Genomic DNA, 19,806 nt, shown 5'->3' with positions numbered 1-19,806 from the left:
CATGCACTGTTGATAGCCCCAGTGATGGTGAACAAAAACTCCCATGCTTTACACAACTGCACCAGAACAATGCACAACCCCAATGCATAAAACAAATTAATAAATCATCAGAGCCAGCCGTCTTTCTCCCTGGTGTGCTGGCTCAACTGTGTCACTAACATTAGTGCTAGCAGTATTAGCGATAGCGCTAGCTGAAGCTGAACTTGATTTTAAAAACGGATCAGTCAGTTTGCAGCATTTTTCACCATCAGCCAACAGTGCTCTCTGAGTTTTCTCTCTCTTTTCTTCACTCCCCCCCATGTCTCATGATGCCTCGATTCATTTTTTAATGACACCTGTTGGTGAAAGTGGATATTGTCGGATGGCAACAGCGTCAATGAGTAGCTTCAGTTTATAATGCACCACATTTAACAGTCAGTACCGGTAACAGCATTGTAATGATGGAAATAACATTTGGTTAGATTACCTGTTACTGAACAAAGTTTATTTTAATGCCGTTATTCCCATCACTAGTAGTGACACAAGGCATTTTAAATCAAATAAGAAAATTAATGGTGGGGGGACAAAGTTACTCACCAGAACTAATGAAATACTACTTCTGGACATAATCTGAACTAATAAAATGTCCAGGAGGCCGTGAACAGATGTCGGTCAAATAACTGAACTGCTCAGTGACGTTCAATGAACAGCTAACCAGTGCAGGCTGATGCTACAGCGGTGACTCAGGTGGCATTTGTGGTGATGATGGACTTGGTCCCCCCACAATTATTGTTCTTATTTAATTTAAAATGCTGTGTTATGGAATTAGATTTGTGCCAAAAGAAAAAAAACAAAACTTCTTAAATGTCATACAAAAAGAGGAATTTGAGAGAACATAAAACTAATTTCAAAAATAAAACTTGTAACTTGTAATAACTTGTAATCAAATAATTTGTCAAATAGGATAAAGTATTGTCCTCTTACTCTTCTAATAAGACATTATTTTGTTTGCTGTTCCCTCTGCTTCTCTCTCTCTGCTCAGACTTTTGCGCTGACTCTCAGCTTTGAAGTCTCTCTGCAGCTCTGTCTTGTTTGCGCTCCCTGACTTTTTGTTTGCAGTTTTGGCACAAACCTCTCAGGTGGGTGGGCTTCTCCAGCATAGCGTCCTCATTGGCTAATTAGTTTTTGACTGACACAGCTCAGTACCTATGTGTAGTTGCTGGCGCACAAAACGACCCTGGCTTTAGGAGACAAGAAGAATATAGGCCAATAGGTGTCAGTATAGGCTTTTCAAGGCCAGTGACTGGCGCTGCAATCCTTGTAAATGAGGAAGAAGTAAGCTCAGTTGCAATGCTTAGGACCATAGACATATAAAGGGTAGACGCCGCAACGGCTGCCGGGCAGTGAGAATTGCGGCGGCCATCTTGGGGCGGTCATTCTACGAGTTGAATGAACGTAAGCTACTGAGAAGAACGAAGAAAAGAGAATAATAAATAAGTTTGAGTTGAGAAGCAGGGAGAAAAGATGCTGCAGCATTGTGCAGCTTATTCCTGCTCTAATCGCCGGACTTTATTGAACAGGAGTCGGGGGATTACTTTTCACAAGTAAGATTTAACATCACTATTTGTTGTCTTTTGTAACGATTTTCCGCCATACGTATCAATTTTTACAAATCAGTTTTCTACCACCCCAGTTAGTTTAGAAACATCTTTTTAAGGTCGAAATGCTACGTTGCGTTACTTTAATAATACATACAACAGATCATCTGATTGAAGAATAGTTTTGTTTTTAACTTGTGTGAAACTCTGGTGAGTTTTGTAAATGTGTAAATATGGTTTGGGGTGGGGATGTGTTATGTTCTGTTAAATTGAGAATGTATCTTTACATTACGTTTTCATTACATGTTATTCTCTCTGCTTTGTTACACAAGTCTGAGCATGTAAAGGCATTCCACTTCCTTCCCGTCCCCATTTGTTATCCAGGTTTTGTTTTAGTCACTCATGATTCTCTCTCTCTCATTTCTCACTCATTGACCTGATATGAGTTATATTGATACTCTATATATGATTTATATATATTTTCATATTCTCTGATATATAAATCTATCTATCTATCTATCTATCTATCTATCTATCTATATATATATATATATATATATATATATATATATATATATATATATATATATACATATTATATTATATATATGAATCATATTGATACTCTACATGATTTATATATTTTTCATTTTCTCTGATATATAAATGTATCTATTACATATATGGATAGATACATATGATTTATATTTTTTTCATATTCTCTGATATATAAACGTATCTATAATATATATATGAACATATTGATACTCTACATGATTTATATATTTTTAATTTTCTCTGATATATAAACGTATCTATAATATGTGTGTGTGTGTGTGTGTGTGTGTGTGTGTGTGTGTGTGTGTGTAAATATATATATATATATAGAGAGAGAGCCTATATGATTTCTGTTGTGTTTATAGTGTTTGCAAAATACCTATCATACATAACATATATCATACATCAGAATATTCTATTACTGTTAATCCATTTATAATGAATAAAATACGCCGGCCCATGTGTCCTGTGTCATAGCTATAATGTATGACGTTTACAGCAAAAAAAAACCCGCGTGAAAATCAGTTTCTATATCAGAGTTACGATTGATTAAATGCGTTGACACCTAATCGTGCCTGCTGAACAGATTACACTGAGTGGAACGGGTGACCGCCCCAAGATGGCCCCCCCAATTCTCATCAGCGCCAACAGGCAGCAGCGTTCGACGCGGCGTCTACCCTTTATATGTCTATGCTTAGGACAGTCAAGACAGCAGCATGGAGAGCCTGTACTCACACAAGACTGTCCTTTGTTGTATTTGCAGGTGAGATAAGTGCATACGCACCCTGTTCACTTATGTAAGTTACGGTGGCATGTTTATGTGTTTACAGCATTGTGAATGTCAAGAAATAAGGCCGCCAACAATTGCTAGCCTTAGCTGCTAACATCAGCATGTCGGTTGCACTAGTTTAAGACTGAGAGATTCAGGTGAGCATAAACAAGGCTTAATGGCGTTGCGCAATAATTTTAGTGACCTCGCCATACTGTTTATTGTTTTCATGCATATAAATGGTGAGTTTTGGAGTTCGCTAACATGAAGATACAGATTGAAGCAGTTATAAGATGTGTTGCACATAAGATAAGGTGTTCAGTTTAACACGTAATGTTCAGCAGCTTATATGAGCAGTTCATCTGGTACATATAAACATGGTGTTCAGTGGCCATTATAATATTAACTGTGAACATGAGCAGTTTATATTGTTATATCTTACGGAAATAAAGTCTGTGTTTAGCAGCACAGGTAACAGTGAGCACATGATATAAGCAGCCAAAACATGGAGTGTGTTGTGAGTAGGCTGTACATGTCATTTTGTGTATTAGGTACTAATTTAATATGAAGACAGTAATAGCTAAATTATTTCTTTGAATATTATTTTGGCTATAATATGGTAAACAAGCGCAGGACAGTCAAGATAGCAGCATGGAGAGATGGTATTCACACAAGCCTGTCTTTTGTTCTATTTGCAGTATTCGCAGTATTTTCCGGTGAAATAAAGACACTGGCACCTGGACGGAAACTGTCATCAGTGTGCAGTTGTGTAAAATTTTCATAAATTTTAGAGATAAAGTTGTTTTTCTCCAGAGAAGGACTTCCAGAGAGCGACCATCAGCTCCTCACAAACAGCTGTGGAGGTCCCAGGGCCCCGTGTGAAGAGCAGGCCACAGTGACACATCATGAGCCGCACAGCGCCCTTTAGCATGGGGCTCTGGAGCACTGGAGGCCGTCCACAAGGGTCAGAAAGGTGACCCTCTAAAAGTCTAAAAAAAAAAAAAAAAGGGTCTAACAGTGAGAAGGACCACTTTATTTTACAGTACAGTTCGGTTGTAATGTGTCACAAATTATCATATAGGTAGATCGAATAAGACTGTAATAAGGGTGTAACAGTGAGAAGGTCTTCACCTTATTTGACAGTACAGTTCTGTTGTAATGTGCCACAAATTATACTATAAGTAGGTCTAATAAGACTGTAATAAGGGTCTAATAGTGGCAAATAAAGATGCGATGTCCTGGCACCTTCAGTAGCTGTCTAATGTTCCTGGGGTTGAATAGTGACATGACTGTAACAAAGTGAAACTATGATAAATAATGTATTTTCCTCTGAACTCTGAACTTAATATGGTGGTATATTTGTCTAATTAAGCTATAGACCAATGTTGGTAGCATTAAATGCATAACTTGGTGGTGAGGGTAGAATAGCGTGTAAGTAGCATATTTTGGTTCTGATATGGCATTGTGTGTGATTTCTAATTAGACCAAGATTTTGTAAAATGGTGTCTAATCATGTATTAGGATCTCCGATTTGGTATGTTATTACAATATGCTTTGTTATGATAGTCTCTAAGTATAGAGGCCTATATTTTTAGTCATAAGACTTTATATGCAGTTTCTGAGTACAGCATAACTTTTCTTGTTTACTGTCTAATAAAGATCATATTATTTCTAGTTGTCTAATTTGAGACAAAGTACGGCTTGTTACATCTTATTAGCATATTTTTTTTGTCTAATTTGAAAGAAAGTGCGGCTTGTTACGCCTTATTAGCATATTGTTTTTGTCTAATTTCATACAAAGTACAGCTTTTTACGTGTTATCAATGTGTTGTTCTTGTTTATTTTTATTTGATGCAGTAGGGCTTATTACATCTTTTTTAACATACTGTAAAATAAAGTATGATCAAACAATCTATTCATGTGATGCAGTTTTATTAAATTATATTTGGCTGACTTGGAAATGTTAATTTGAGGAGGTAAAACAAGAAAAATGAAGATGGTTAAATCTGCTGGTGTCTACTTTAATCCAACTCTGAATGCAGAGGGAACGTTAGAATTTCAGGCTCATACTGTGACAAAAGTGAATGAGCAGCAAGAATCATGACATGGGAGAACAGATTCAATCATATATTCATTTTATGCCTTTTATAAAAGAAAATGCTAAATAATTCACTGCTATTTACATTGCATTCTAGTAATGATAGCATTTTGCTTATAATGGGTTCTTCTAAGTAATTAATAAACACATTTGTTGCAGTCATTTTTGATCCTAACACCAATCACATGAAATTATTCAACTGGACTGGGAAGACAAAATGAAGTTTGAGTGCAACCAAGACAAAATGTAGAGAGACAAAGAGTCACATAAAAAAGAGCAAAGAGCATGAGCGAAAGAACAACATCAAAGATGATCAGCCTACTGTCAGCTAATCACAACCCTCAAACAAAACCAGTTTTAGCTATGTTAAATATCCTTCTGTGACAATGAAATCACACACACAAGGCAGATGTGCAGAGAGCATTGTCAATACTCTTTCTGTTGACTACAGCAGTTTTAAGCAAGGTTGGTCATATTTTGTACATTCCTGCATAAAACTGCAGCTTTAATTTAAATAACAGTCATATCTTGTGTTCTGTTTCTATAATATATTCTTTTGTTTCCATGTGTTATTGTAAATTTGATTTTGCTATTTATGCTTCTTGACTCAAAGTACTTGCTTTTATCATTCTTAATATTGGCTTATACAATACTGTTATGCCCCGTTACACCAAGTCAAATTTCTTTACTATGAAAACCTAATTGACAAATGAAACAATTCTGATTCTGACTTCAGTAACTGTTTGCATCTGAGGCAAGACCTCAGTTGTCAGTTGTGCCCCGCACCACTAGGGGGCCCCCTCAAGTTGCAAGTCTAGTCTCAATATCTGAGGAGTGACCCAATGGAAAAGGTGTGAACAGTACCAGGCACCTGGCCCGCTGATTGGTCAGATCTGCTCTCTATCGATTGGTCAGATCTGGGGTCTTCCACACCCCATTGCTATAACGACCAGTACTACTAAGTGTCTTATGTTGTGGAAGTGAGCTCTGCAGTGATTGGCTCCGGTTTGCACATGGCTCCGGTGTGTAGTGATTGGCTCTGGTGCGCACTTGACTGTGGTGGCTCTGGTGGACAATGCTGGTGGAATGTGTAAAGCATTTATGAAATAATTTATTAACGGTATCATTACAGTCCAAACAAATCTGACGTGGCACACCCTTGAACCAAGCAGCAGCCATGTTGAAACTCTCAGCTCAGTCTGATCCTGATCCACAGAGATATTTGAGGAACACACAGACAGACAGACAGACAGACAGATTCCTGGTGATAATCATATGTGAATGAGCTCAGCTCCTTTTTCATGGTGTGTATCCATGCATAAAGTGAGAAACACAGCTGATGCTCTGGAAGTTAGTATATGGTAAAAATAGTGCACACTTAACTCTGTAAACAACCAGGGCCTTCACAATGTAGTTAAGACAAACTAGCTAAGTAGCAGTGTTCTTTTAGAGTTGGAATGTAACCTTTGACCACGAAACAGCAAAGGTGAGACATGCGCAGAGATTGTCTATAGTGTGCAAGCTAGATTTTTATTTGTCAAACAGGGAGCACCTGGTTCATTAATTCCATGGGACTTTCTGCTGTTATCTGGGTACTGGAGCTAATTAATGTTACTACCAGCAGTGATACTTACTTTCTTGAAAAACTTTACTTTATCCATTCTTCTACATTCACGGTCTTCTCCTCATGGTGTTCTAGTCACTCTGTGTGTGTCAAGGTACACACAGCAGATGCCAAATGCAAGCAACGTCGCAGGGAAAATGTGGACTGGATTTTCAGTGATGTGGGCGTTCTCTATATGAACAAGTGGAATGGATTGAATAACGACGTGCTGAAGGAGTTCTCTCGAGCTTACACTATGAAGTGAAGGGAAGCTGACAGATTTATGATCATATTCAAGTGAATAATGACAGGTTATATGATTAGTTAAACTCATATTCTGGCCACTTCATATGGAATTTGTCTGCAATTTTTTGCACTTTTTCTTGCACTTTTTTTATTTTTTTACTTTTGGGTGACGCCACTGCTATTCATTAAGACACATAATGAAAAGTTCTACAGACACGAGTGGATAACAAGCCCACACATATTTAAGCTCTGCTGTTATGCCAAAACTCCCACTTTTGTTCACAAATATATATCTGTCCATCATTCAGGTTTGTGCAAACATCATGTTGTTGGACAGGAAGGAGTTTTTTTCCTTCAAGGATTCTTGAGATTCTTCCTTAACAGCAAGGCCCATTTATAGCAAATGCCCCCAAATTCCCATGGCACTGATTTCTAGAAAGGGTCTGCTTCATGTTGTTTCACCACAAATAGGCCCTTCCTCAACAAGAACATGTTCTTTCAATGCATGCACCTCATTCACCAAGACAAATTCCTCATTGGTCTAAAATCCTTCTTAGCAATAAATCTGTTTCTGATTCTGATTCTATTATCCAAATAATCACAGGAAACTTGATAAACAGCCTTCATGTGACATCTGCGTTTAATGTGAGCTTTCATGTGCCAACTAAAAAAACTTCTCCAAAATACTCTCAATTGGAACATTTTACAGCACAGCATTCTTTTATTTCCCCATCTACACCACACCACCACACTTAAGCCAACTGTTTCTCTTCTAGTTATGGGAAATGTGGGACAAAGGAAATCAGTCGGTCAGATTTTCAAGTCACAGTGAACATGGAGATAACTGAGACTGACCAAGATGAGGTGTGCGTTTTACAGATACAGATTGTTTAACACAAAAACACAAGTTCATAACAATACTGCATTTCTATACGTTTGAATTAGCTCCTGAGGGACAGATATATTGCTTCCTACAAACTGGTAAGGGCAAATGAAAAAAAACGGACATGGCTAATACAATGACAATGTCAGGCTAGTAATGATGTGAAATAAGCAATGCAGTGTGCTATGTGCATTCTCATTATCCCAATGCAACATTTCTGCATCTTAATGTGCAATGGTGTAAATATTCTCATCAGTATGCAATGGTGTAAAAATGTTCAGAGTTTTTGTTTCTTTTCATATTGTTTTACTGCTTTTTACTTATATTTTTACTACTCCTTTTTTCAATGCTCTCTTATTTTTGCTATCCCATTTGCTGCTGTAATACTGCAGATGTTCCTGTTGTAAGACTAATAAAGGATTATCTTATCTTGTCAGCTACATCAACACAAAACCTCCTGGTGTCTTTTCACCTATCCATTAAGCAATGCCACTGCATTTTGCAGACAATACATGGAAAGGTTCCAAAAGCACAGAGACCATGTGTTTGCTTTACATCAGTGACACAGCTTTAGGTCACCAGCACTTTACATCAAAAGAGCATCCAAGCTGGATCTCCCTGTCAACACAAACATAACATCCCAGTGTCATCATTCCTATTGACTGCCTCATCAAGCAGCTGCCAATGACAGTAAACTGAGAAAAAGTGCAAATGGAATCAATATATTGTAGTGTGCAGGACTGCAAAATAGTTTGTAGCAACATATTGTCTAGTTTGCAAATTTGTACAACGGTGCTTGGAGCATCTGTTCGGTTGATAAAACAACATGTACACTAAAGTAACTATCCCAATAATATATCTAGTTGTTTGATACCACTGTGGGCAATGTCACAAAGTTAAAGACTGCTAGGAGGATTTAAAATTCCACATTGATTGTTGCAATGTCAATGTGACGACACAACTGGATTTGTCAGGACAAAAAAAGACATTCCTGTAATTTTACCCGTTTATCTGGTTTTCAACTGGTTTTCCAAATGTTGACCAATTCTAAAAGCATCATGAATAATTTCTTGATTCCACATAGAGACCTATAGGAGCAACATTTAAATAATAATGGTGTCCTAATAAAATAAGGAGTGCATTTACTGTTTAAAGTGAAACTCTTGCCAAAAAGCAACATAGGCTTTATTTGTGAATGAATATTCTAACCTAACTACCTGTTAGATCGCATTGGGGGATCAACACTTTTTGTTTGCCATGACGGTGGCGCGCTGGAGATGCAGCAGCTTACGTGAGTTGTTCAAAAACCTTCTTAGTGTTTTAAAAATAGCGATTTTGATGCTAGCGTAAGAGTGCCCCTGCACTCCATTGAAGATTAGCTTGCCCGAAAATACAACTATGGTAAATTTTATAAGTGCCTCTTTTGTTGCAATTATGCATTTACACGAAGGTTTGACTCATATACATTCAGAAATAAAGCCTAGGTTGCTTTTTGGCGAGAGTTTCACTTTAAGACTATAGTAAATAATCTTTCTGGCTAGGTTAGGGCCAATGCCAGGGCCCTTGGTGGGGATCTGTGGCCCTAGTTTTTGAGGTGTGTCACACAGTATTTGCACTAGTCGAGGTAGTAATCTGTACTGAATCGAGTCAAACTGGATATTGAAGGAGAAAATCTGTGGCAAATTTTCAAAAATGCAACCATATAGCAAGTCAGCACTAGTCCTACACACTTATTAGCACCTAAAAAAGCATTGCAATATGTATAGTAAATTAACCTCTCCAAAATTATACAGTATATGCACTGCCTAGAATTTCCCATTTCAACCATATAAAAGCAAGGTTTTTTTCATATACAAATCTGTACATAAAATGCTATCGACCTGGCACCTTCACAAACAAAATTTCTTCCATTTCATTTCAATTTCACATTGAGACTGGGACAGGGGGGTGGGGGTGTTTTTAGTAATTTCAGGCACAAGTCTTAATTATACTGCATCATGTGGAGTGGGAAAAAACATGAGGGCTCAATTCACCAGATCACAGTACCTGCTCAAAGAGAATGAGACAAAGCTCTAACAACTGACCCTGGTCATTAGCTCACCCTGTGTGGATTAACCGCTCTAAAAAGAGCCGTCACTTGACAACACTGTTAACAATCCATTTCTAATGACACAAATTATATTAAGTATGAAAAATGGGGATTCCACATTTATCAGTGTTCACTGCTGGATGGTTAGCACAATGTTTCGAGGCAATTGGGGGATGTATGTGAAACAAGTCTGGAGCCCTGGGTACACTCAAATGGACAGAATCTGATAGGTGTGTTTCATGATGTCTCATTTGGCAGGCCAGAGAAGCTCTGTGATGGCAACTGACCCTGAGGGATGTCTCTGAGATGAGAGAAAAAACCACCATGCACACATGAATATATTACACACAATATGTACTGAGTTACAGCAGAAGTCACATACAAAAAAAATCAACTGCAGTGTAGTCCTGACAACATCTGGCCGACAAGACCTTGATGAATACCGTACTGACCCGAATATAGGACAACCTTGATTATAAGACGACCCCTCTTTTCAAGACTAATCTTCAGAAAAACACTCTGATAACCAAACTTGACTTTGAGGATCACGATAAGTTTTTCTTTTACTGTTAGCGTTTCTCAGATGGTCTTTTTGGACCCGCCATCTTTGGACGTTACACTCCGGAACTCCATATTTCTTGGCTGCCTGACAGTTGTTTGACGGCTCTGCTGCGTTGACCACCTTGCCCCACTTTTGATCCACTTTGCTGTGTACAATCACCGCGCCTCCCCATTTTTCATTTCCTGTCACTTCTTCTCTGCTGTTATTGACAGATAACCCCAGCCACAGTGTCAGTGATGCCTCTACAATAAGCTGGCGCCCTCTGCCATTGCGGTCATGTAGCGACCCCAGACAGCTCTCAGCAGGTGTCAACGGTTAGAGCCCAGTTATAAGACAACCCCAATTTTTCACATTATTTTCATCGAAAAAAAACCTTGTCCTATGTTCTGGTCAATACAGTAATTTGAGTGAAAAAGACAGTGTATAACAGCATAATATAGCCCTGAAACTGAGCTAGTAATGTCACAAGCTCCCTTGGATTCACTTATTTTCTTCCTACCTCATCAAAGCCGCTGTCTTCTTTCTTGAAAGCTGCAAAAATAAGAAAGGTAGAGACAATCAGACACTTGCTGTATTGACATCTCTTGAATAAAGAACGACATAGTTTAATAGTAGAGAAACAATACAGAGCTTTGTTACTGCACTGAAATTTGTCAGGAATTCATTCTGCATGTATTAAAGCAGTGACGGCTCTACTTTGGATTTAACTGAAAAGACAGTCACTACTGCTGGTGCCGACTCACTTCTCCCATGGAGTGTCATCTCAGGAGGGCAGAGCAGCACTAGCAAGGACAGAGTGATAACTATTTTACCCAAGGAGAAATGTTAAAGAGTATAGAAACAAAATAATTCAGTAATTAATAATATTAAAGTTTATCAACCATTAATAATGGTTGATAAGCTGTCTGGGGGACCGAGTTCAGTAACCAGTAATTACATATATTAAAATGTATGACATCCCAGCAATGACATCAATAAAACCATATAGCTGTGAAGCTCCAGAAAAACGTAGTAAGCCTGATTTTGTTTGTATTTGATCACAGATACTGTACATATTCCCGAGATAACGAAAAAAAAGGCACACAAACACCTGATCATTTGAGAGGTCTGTAGAACAGCGAGTTGAGATCACCAGAAGCATGGTGGTAACAATCACCTGGAGAGACAGTATGATAATATGTAGTATGCAGGCAACAAGGAGTAATTACGTGGATTGCAGCACAACTGAGCAAGAAAAGGCAAGACAAAGACATAGCTATCGTACCTTTTTTTTTCCACTACAACTCAGCTAGGTCTAAGGCTACTTACTGCCAATGAGGCACCTGGGCCTGGCTATGTGAGGCAGTTCAATTCATAATGTCAAATGTTCCTTCATACAGCAAGTCTTTTGACCATATTCTTCTCCAGTACTGAACTTGAAGTACTAGGGGGGGCTATGGAACTGCTGGTGTGCAGTCAAAAAGGTGGGCATCATTTCAGCCTATGCCTACCTGCATACTCTCCACTTCCTAGCCCTTGTGGAGATCTGGATCACCTTGGGAAACACTGCCACTCCAGCTGCAATTCTCACAGTCCCTGAGACAAACAGGTCAAGCAAGAGGAACTGGACTCCTCATCTCACTCACATGATCCCTGGACCACCTACCCAGATCTGCAATTGAATTCCACGCTGTCTCTGTCACACTTCCTTTTAAACTCAACATTGTGGTGCTCTATTGCCCTCCCGGTCCTCTCCATGACTTCTTTGATGAGACAGACAGCCTTTGCTCATCACGATGCCCCTGACGATGGCACACCACTCGTTGTCCTGGGTGACTTCAGCATCCACCCAGAGAAGCTGCACTCATCTGAATTAATTGACTTCTTCTCCACATTTGACCTCACACTCTCCTCCTCTCCACCCACCGGGCCAGGAACCAACTCGACCTTGTCTTCAAAAAGTCCTGTAGTACTGTAGTCTCTCTTACCACTGTTATGAAGATGACATCCAACTGTTCCCCTCTTTTCCACTATCCTCCGACACCCACGTTGCAATGCACATCTCAGAAGGTATGGCAGATATCTCCGCTTGGACAACTGCGGACCACCTCAAGCTCAACCTTCAGAAAGACTGCCCTCGTATGGACCTGTCAGTCACTGTCGAGGACATCACAGTATCTCCTTCATCGACTGTGAGGAACCTGGGGTTAATCCTGAACCAAAGAGTATCCTGCACCCCCAATCCTGCAGATGTGCCCTCTACAGCCACCGCAGGATCTGGTCTTTCCTCATAAAGGAAGCAATGGAGCTCCTGGTCGAAGAGCTGGTCATCTCCCGCCTGGACAACTCCACCTCGGTCTTGGCTGGACTCCCAGTTTCTGCAACTAAACCATTGCAGTGTATACAGAATGCTGCAGTGCACCTCATTTCAGATCTACCCAAATTCTTCCATGTGACCCCCCTCCATGACCTCCCCTGGCTTCCTGTTGCATCCCGCATTCGATTCAAGACAACAGTACTGGCTTTCAAAGCCATCAACGGAACTGCGCCCATCTACCTCCAGATGCTTGTCAGACCACATGACCCAGCGCGAGCACTTCACTCTACTACATCAGCTGGCTGGAACCGCCATTGCTGAGAGCAAACAAAGCCCATTCAGCAATTTCACTAATCTTCTCTGTAATGGCACCTCAGTGGTGGAATGAACTCCTGACCAATGTCAGGACAGGAGAGTCACTCACCATGTTCCATGACCACGGATGGCAGCAATACCATAATCACAATCATGATTGGGTGAAATGCACACCCCTACTAAAACTGAATATCAATTATGACTACTTTAAACACTGCTCAATACCAGTAGGATCCAAGTGTATAAATATGTTTTAATAAGGATGTGGTTTATATTGCTAGGAACATGATACTGAAATTTAACAAGTAATCTAATGATAGACAATTTAATAAATAGCAGTGGTGTGGCACAATGACTTAAAAAGCCTTTGCAAATACAGACAAGTATTGAGGATTCATTCATTGTCATTACATCTCAACAAGCAAATTAGGCAGGCATCCGGGTCGTTGGCCCTCCTACACCCTCCCCTGGTCCAGGGGGGACATAAAGTGTTCCGGTAAGGATTCAGGGGAATATACACTAGGCGATGGTGGATTCGCGCTGTAGGCAGTCTGTAATCCACCTGAACCTAGTTCGACCCGGGGTTTGGTGGAGGAATCCTCGGTGGATATTAGGTGTGTGCATGGGGATATTCACAGTAACCCTGTGGTGACAGTGGAAAAAAACATAGGGTTAAGGCTAATTTTGGGCACAGATTGGCCTGGGTTCAATAAATTAGTGGGGCAATATGTGGGGGTGCATTCACGACTAGTAGGGACATGGGATATGTGTGCAGTGCTCAGTGGTGACACAAGGTTGTCCAATGCTGCAGACGGGGAGGAGGAGCGCCTTCGCAGGAGGCTCTGTAGGTTCCCTTATTACACTCCATGGAAGATTTTCCACTCGAGCAGTCTCGTGATGATACTCTACACTTCGCCTTCAACAAAGTGATAAAAATTGATGGTCATGTGGCACGTCCTGATGTCGTGCAGGCATATCCACACTTTACATTGATTAGGGACAGACTGTATAGAGTGAGTCGCGACACTCAGACAGAAAAGGAAATTACCCAGTTGCTGGCACCGAAAAGCCACCGGGAAGCTGTTTTCCATGTGGCTCATTATAATCCGATGGCTGGGCACATAGGGGGCAACAAAACACTCGACTAGATAGCGGCTCAATTCTATTGGCCCGGCCTTCGGGTAGATGTAGCTAAGTAGCTAAGTTAGAGGAGGCTGACTCGCAGCACTTCAACACGTGTGTTTTTTTCCGCCTGGCAAGCCAACGTGACATGGGGTGTGACATAATCGACGATTCCATTTTTTAATTCAAAGTTCAAGATTGTGACTCAATTTCGGCCGACACCCTTAAAATACATATATACACATGACTGGTTTCTGCCCCATTAGGCTACACTGAAAATCAATGTGCGGGTTTCAAAAACTTCCAATACAATGTAGATGCATTATAGGAATATGTACTGTCCTTTATATATAGAGGAAGGTGAGACATGTCCATGCATCATGCATGTTTAATCACATCTAGAGGAGATACGCTTTTAGAAAATGTATGGTGCAATGAGCTTTCTCTTATATTAATAGAGATTAATATTTTTTTTACATTTTCAATGTAAATCTGCTCATGGGACAGAAACAGGTAGTGCACCCCAAATGTTTCAATTTTAACATTGCAATTCATTTTCAGCATGGCCAGCCCTTTCAAAAACTGTTGTTTTCAGTGTTGGTGGTTGTGAATTTGGTGAAAGTAACTTAAAAGTAATGCAATAGTAGTGTAATGCCTTACAATTCAAAGACAGTACAATTATAATGTAACAAGTTACTTTGAAGTGACAGTAACAAAGTAATAAATAATGCATTACGTGTTTGGAGTAACTTGCCCAACACTGTACAGTACATATATCAGAATTAGCGCACACATTATGCCAGCTGTTAAGTAACAAGTAAAGGAACGTCACAGATATGTTTCAGCTCATTTAGAAATGGTGGTTTCATGAAAGAGTTTGTCCACACATTGGCAAAACCAAATTTAAGGGATCCTTATAAACAATACCTGAATGCGGGAGGGCTGCACAATATGGTTAAAAAAAAGACAACTTCTAAACTTCTGTGATTTAGACATTACACTTATTCATATTACAATTTTGATAATTTCCCCATTAACTGGAGAGCCCTATTGTGTGGTATGTGAAATGTTAGAAACAAAAGGATTATGATGAAGACCATCGCAAATAAATAGATAATCATAAATATCACTTTCAGCCATACCACTGGTATCATGATCATTGATCCAATCACAGTGCGTTTCTGTGAGATGGAAAAAAAATGCGTAATTCAGTTTTTGCACCTTTTGTGAAATCTCTGTTGAATCATTTTGGTTTTGGAGCTAAAATTTCACTTCTTCTGTTCAGACATGGTTTACAATGTTTCTACAGTGAGAGAAAATGGCCTTTATTTTCCTACACATAAGTTTTTTATATTGAGGTCAACGCACAGTGTAAACATGAGATTGAAGCTGAACTGAATAACAGCTGATGATGACTCTGTAAAGCTGTAATGGTGACGATTTTATGGAAAACTGCAACCTGAGGATCAGAATTGTGCAATCAATCTCAGACACAGCAGCAGATTTCCAGGAAAACATCCCATCTGTGTTTCCAACAGACACTGTCCTCACAACTTCTAAACTCAACACCCTGAGTTGACTACATTCTGCTGAAGGGAAAGTGGAAAGGCCGAGTTAATGTAGGTTTTCCATGCCTGCAAACCCCAACTGTGGCCAGATATCACCTCGGTAGGAAGCAGCAGTTTGTGCTGCTGGTGGGTACATTTTTTCCACTGACACTCTGCACAATGAACTGGAAAATGGAAAACACGTCCCGTTACTCACCGATACTTCTGAAACTCTCGGACAAAGTTCTCCTCAACTTTTTCATTTTGCCGATTTTCTCCGCAGGCTGGGAGGCTGGCATCAGGTCGCACATTCTACTTTTCCTTTTCCAGCGAGTTTGGCAGCGGACTGGCTGTGTAGTTTGAAGCGGGGAAGAACGGCCGGCGTTTAGTCAGCCCTGTGGGGCTTCTTCAGCCCAGCTGCAGCGCGCTAGCAAACAGGAAACGGAGCCTCAGCGGCTCGCACTTCTCTCATCAACTAGTTCTGAAACAACAATAATAATCTCAATAATACAACTACATTTCCGAAGATGCAATGAAAATCCGCTCTGAAGCAGAAGCATCCACAGTGGAAACCGTGCGTTATCTGCTGCGCCTTTCTGTTGCGTCTCGATTGGTTAAGATTCAAACACCGAGTACTAGCTCCATCTTTCTTTCTTTCTTTCTTTCTTTCTTTCTTCTCTCTGCGTCCCAGTTGCTCCCTGCTTCACCGCAATCTAGATGTCATTTTTGGGATTCTCTGTCTGGTTTCGACCCCGCCCTGGATGCGAGGATTGGAGGACTCCCGGGGAGTACCACGTTTCTATTTGTCCCGAAGAATGGCCGTCAGAGAGGCAGTGCCGCCCTGTGATGTGTTGCATGAGGACGAATATTTTCATGGGGAGCCAGATTGTTGTTCGCGCTCCTGCTGCCCTCTGCCAGACCCTGCCATTGTGTGCGGGTCGAGGTGTTCTGCTCTGAGTACTTCCTCTAAAACCTACCAGATTAGCAAGGGCCCTGTGTGATCCGGTGGTGATTTACTTAATAAAATGAAGATCAATTATTAAATAGATTCAACCAAAATATGTGTTTGCTGATTGAATCAATCTTCTCCATGTCAACTCAGCCCCTTCTCAAATTTCTGACAATAATATCCAACAGCCCATATCTTCCCCAGTAATCATATTTTGTCATTGAATTTATGATAGTATATAGATTGGATTAAACAGAGTGGTGGTATTGAGAGCTATCAGAGCTCTCCAAACCATGTATCAATAACGTAAATCCTGCAGCGGTGAGCTCCGGAGCACTATTCTTCCTCTGTCATGTGTCTTTATGTGCTGCTCCAGTTTGATCATGTGTGTACTGCAGTCACCACAGTCACTACTTCAGTCATTCAGAGGCATCGAAAAACAATGGTGGGGCAGTGGATGTAACTGATATAGACCTAATAGAGAGCGAAGACATCTCTGGGCTGCACAGGGCTCAGATGGTCTATGGACTTTGACTGGAACATAGTGATAATTGAGACAAATGTACAGCTTCATTAGTTTAAATTGCTCCTTCTTTATGGAGCATTGTTTAATGAAGCATGCATACAGTATAAATCAATTTAACAGCACACCTCTACAGCCTGTGAGAAGGGCTTACTGTAACGTGCTGATGAGAGGTTTTCAACGGGCGTTTCAGGTAACTTTCCTGGTGGCACCAGGTGGCAGTGAGGCAACTGCATTTGAAAGATTTCACAGCCCAGGAAGCCAGTCAGGCAAAGAGAACACCTCGGTCCACTGAGGCCGTTTAGACATGTTAGAAAAATGAACGAAAAGAGGAGGAAGAGGTTGCAGTCTACTTACCACTCAAACTTTTGTTTTTTGTTCTAAGCAGCCATTTGTAAGGTCACTATGACCATGGTTAGTTCTTGTATGTGATGTTGGGATGTCCTGATCAGGTTTTTTTTTTTTTTTTTTTTTACCCCATCCCGATCCATCCCCCCTTTAATATTTAGTAAATACCAATACCAAGTCCCGATCTGATACTTAGCCTTAACTAATATTTGCCTGGATAATACAACTGCATTAAGAAAAAAAGTACCTGCATCCAAGCTCTTCCTTAACAGGTTTTTTTATTTTGTTGAAACAAAGTATATACTTTCATATGGCTCTTTCTTATCCTGCATATACTATTGCAACACTGGCCGACCACCTTCCTTGTGTTAGCAGGTGAGTCTGTGATGCTGCACTATGACAGCAGACCCTCGTGTACAGCCATCTGAAGTGTGTGCGAGATGCAGCTCACGCTTGGTACCTCCATATCATCCATTGATTTTTTTCATATTCCTTACATTGTCACGTAAAATGACGTGGACGCGTTGCTTGTCTATTTCACATGCCTGTTTTACATGCTTTGTTGTATGAGACCCACAAAACTGGTGCACATACTGGCACGCTGTTACTTAAAAGTGGAATAATTGTAATGTAATGTAATGTCGAGATCGTAGGGTATACCAGGGATTTAAAAAAAAAAAAAAACTCCAGATGACTAAGAAAACCCTGATCCTCTACCACGGTGATGAACTGGTTATCCACAGCGATTGATTTAATTCCACCCTCTCTGTAATATTATTTCATACCAAATGAGTAGTATTAAATGCAGCAAATGAGTAGTATTAAATGCAGCTCATTTGTTACGCCCTCGCGAAACGGTGGCAGTGCATATGTTACCTGTCGCCATAAAATTGTGCTCTGACGTATAAAAAAAAAAAAAAAAAATCGGCCTTGGGTCCACATTCAAAACTGCCGATACCCGATCAGTGAAAAAATGCCCATATCAGCCGATCCTGCAGATCGGGTCAGGACATCCCTAGTATGAAGTCCTCTAGACCTCAGGTCCTTCATTAATAAAAGTTACTTACAATTAACTTGAATATTTCAATCTAAGCATGATTTTTAAACAGAAAAGCAGGCTCATTTTTTCTCTTGTGGTCCTATTTGACAATTCCCGACTAAACCTTCAGCAGGTGCTGTCACTTAAGTTGATTTGAGATTTGTGGATCACAGGTGAAAAACAAATTAGATTCTTAGTGCCCGTTAAAGCAAGTGACAGCTCAAAAACACACTTCCGCCGCTTTAACTGCTTCTACTGTAAGACCTCACTTCTCTGACCCAGATGACTCCGACTCTGACCTGTTGAAGGACATTATGAATAGCTGCAGTAATTACGGTACAGAAATTAGCAATCCTCTCAATGATGGTCTTGGTTCCTTATGCTGCTAATATTTTAAATTGACACTGTTTTTTACGCAGGTTATAATTATTTGTAGAACCAAATTACAAGGTAAGTTTACACATAGGAATTTGCTGTGCTCAGTAGGTGCAAAACAACAAACAATACTAAAAACACTGTCCAGAATTATCCAGTAGTGCAAAAAATTTGACCTGGATCACCTACCAAGGTCTAGTAGACAGTGATATTACAATGTGCAAAAGTATGTAGTATGTAAAGTCAAAGATTAGTCCGTCCACCAACACTTGTGGGAGATAAGGGGATCTCAAACAATAATGAAGCAAATAGACGTATCTTTACTGGTATACACTGAATATATGTCTTAGAAGGTACCACAGCAGGTGTGCATAATTGGAGCGCTTCAGTGCCCTCTTGTCACGATGCACTGATAGTATGAGCTATTTGGATGATGGATTTTTCTTAATTGTAGCTATTGGACAGGATCTGTATGTCACATAACATACAGATATATCTCACTGTGCAAATCCATTACATTAGTTGTGGATCTGTCTCAATTCTGACTGTGTGGGCATAGAATGAGTTGGTGGGTGTCATGTCATGTCATTATCTGTAACCGCTTATCTCTTTCCATGGGGTCACGGGGTGTTGCTGCTGGAGCCAATCCCAGTCTTGTCTCTAGGCGAGGGCAAGGTACTCCCTGGATAAGTCGCCAGCTCATCACAGGGCCCTCACTAGTGAGCAATGTGGGGTTCAGTATCTCACTCAAGGACACTTCGACATGCAGCTCAGCCTTGCCCGGAGCTGGGATTTGAACCAGCAACCTTCCGATCACTAGTCAACCTGCTCTACCCGCTGAGCTACAGCCACCGCTAGTTGGTGGGTGGTGGGGTGTTATTTTAACATTAAGATAAAATAAAGAGAA

At 40.3% G+C, this 19,806-nt stretch overlaps 1 protein-coding gene across 3 annotated transcripts in view; it reads right to left on the bottom strand.

The window, feature by feature from the left end:
* The window catches only part of cdk14 (cyclin-dependent kinase 14), a 281,729-nt gene extending 265,051 nt beyond the window's left edge, over positions 1–16,678 (bottom strand). The window contains exons 1-2 of one of the 3 annotated variants that reach the window (XM_037072890.1): positions 15,883–16,678; positions 10,885–10,916 (exon numbers count right to left, since the gene is read on the bottom strand). In XM_037072890.1, the coding sequence (XP_036928785.1) occupies positions 10,885–10,916; positions 15,883–15,976 (126 nt within the window). In that variant the 5' untranslated portion in view covers positions 15,977–16,678. The remainder of the gene's footprint in view (positions 1–10,884; positions 10,917–15,882) is intronic. The other 2 variants (XM_037072885.1, XM_037072884.1) reach the window with 2 other exon arrangements.
* Positions 16,679–19,806: the final 3,128 nt, after the last annotated feature.

Source organism: Acanthopagrus latus, chromosome 17, assembly GCF_904848185.1.
Source record: "Acanthopagrus latus isolate v.2019 chromosome 17, fAcaLat1.1, whole genome shotgun sequence".
Taxonomy (NCBI): Eukaryota; Metazoa; Chordata; class Actinopteri; order Spariformes; family Sparidae; genus Acanthopagrus; species Acanthopagrus latus.
This window is presented reverse-complemented; position numbering and strand designations above follow the sequence as displayed.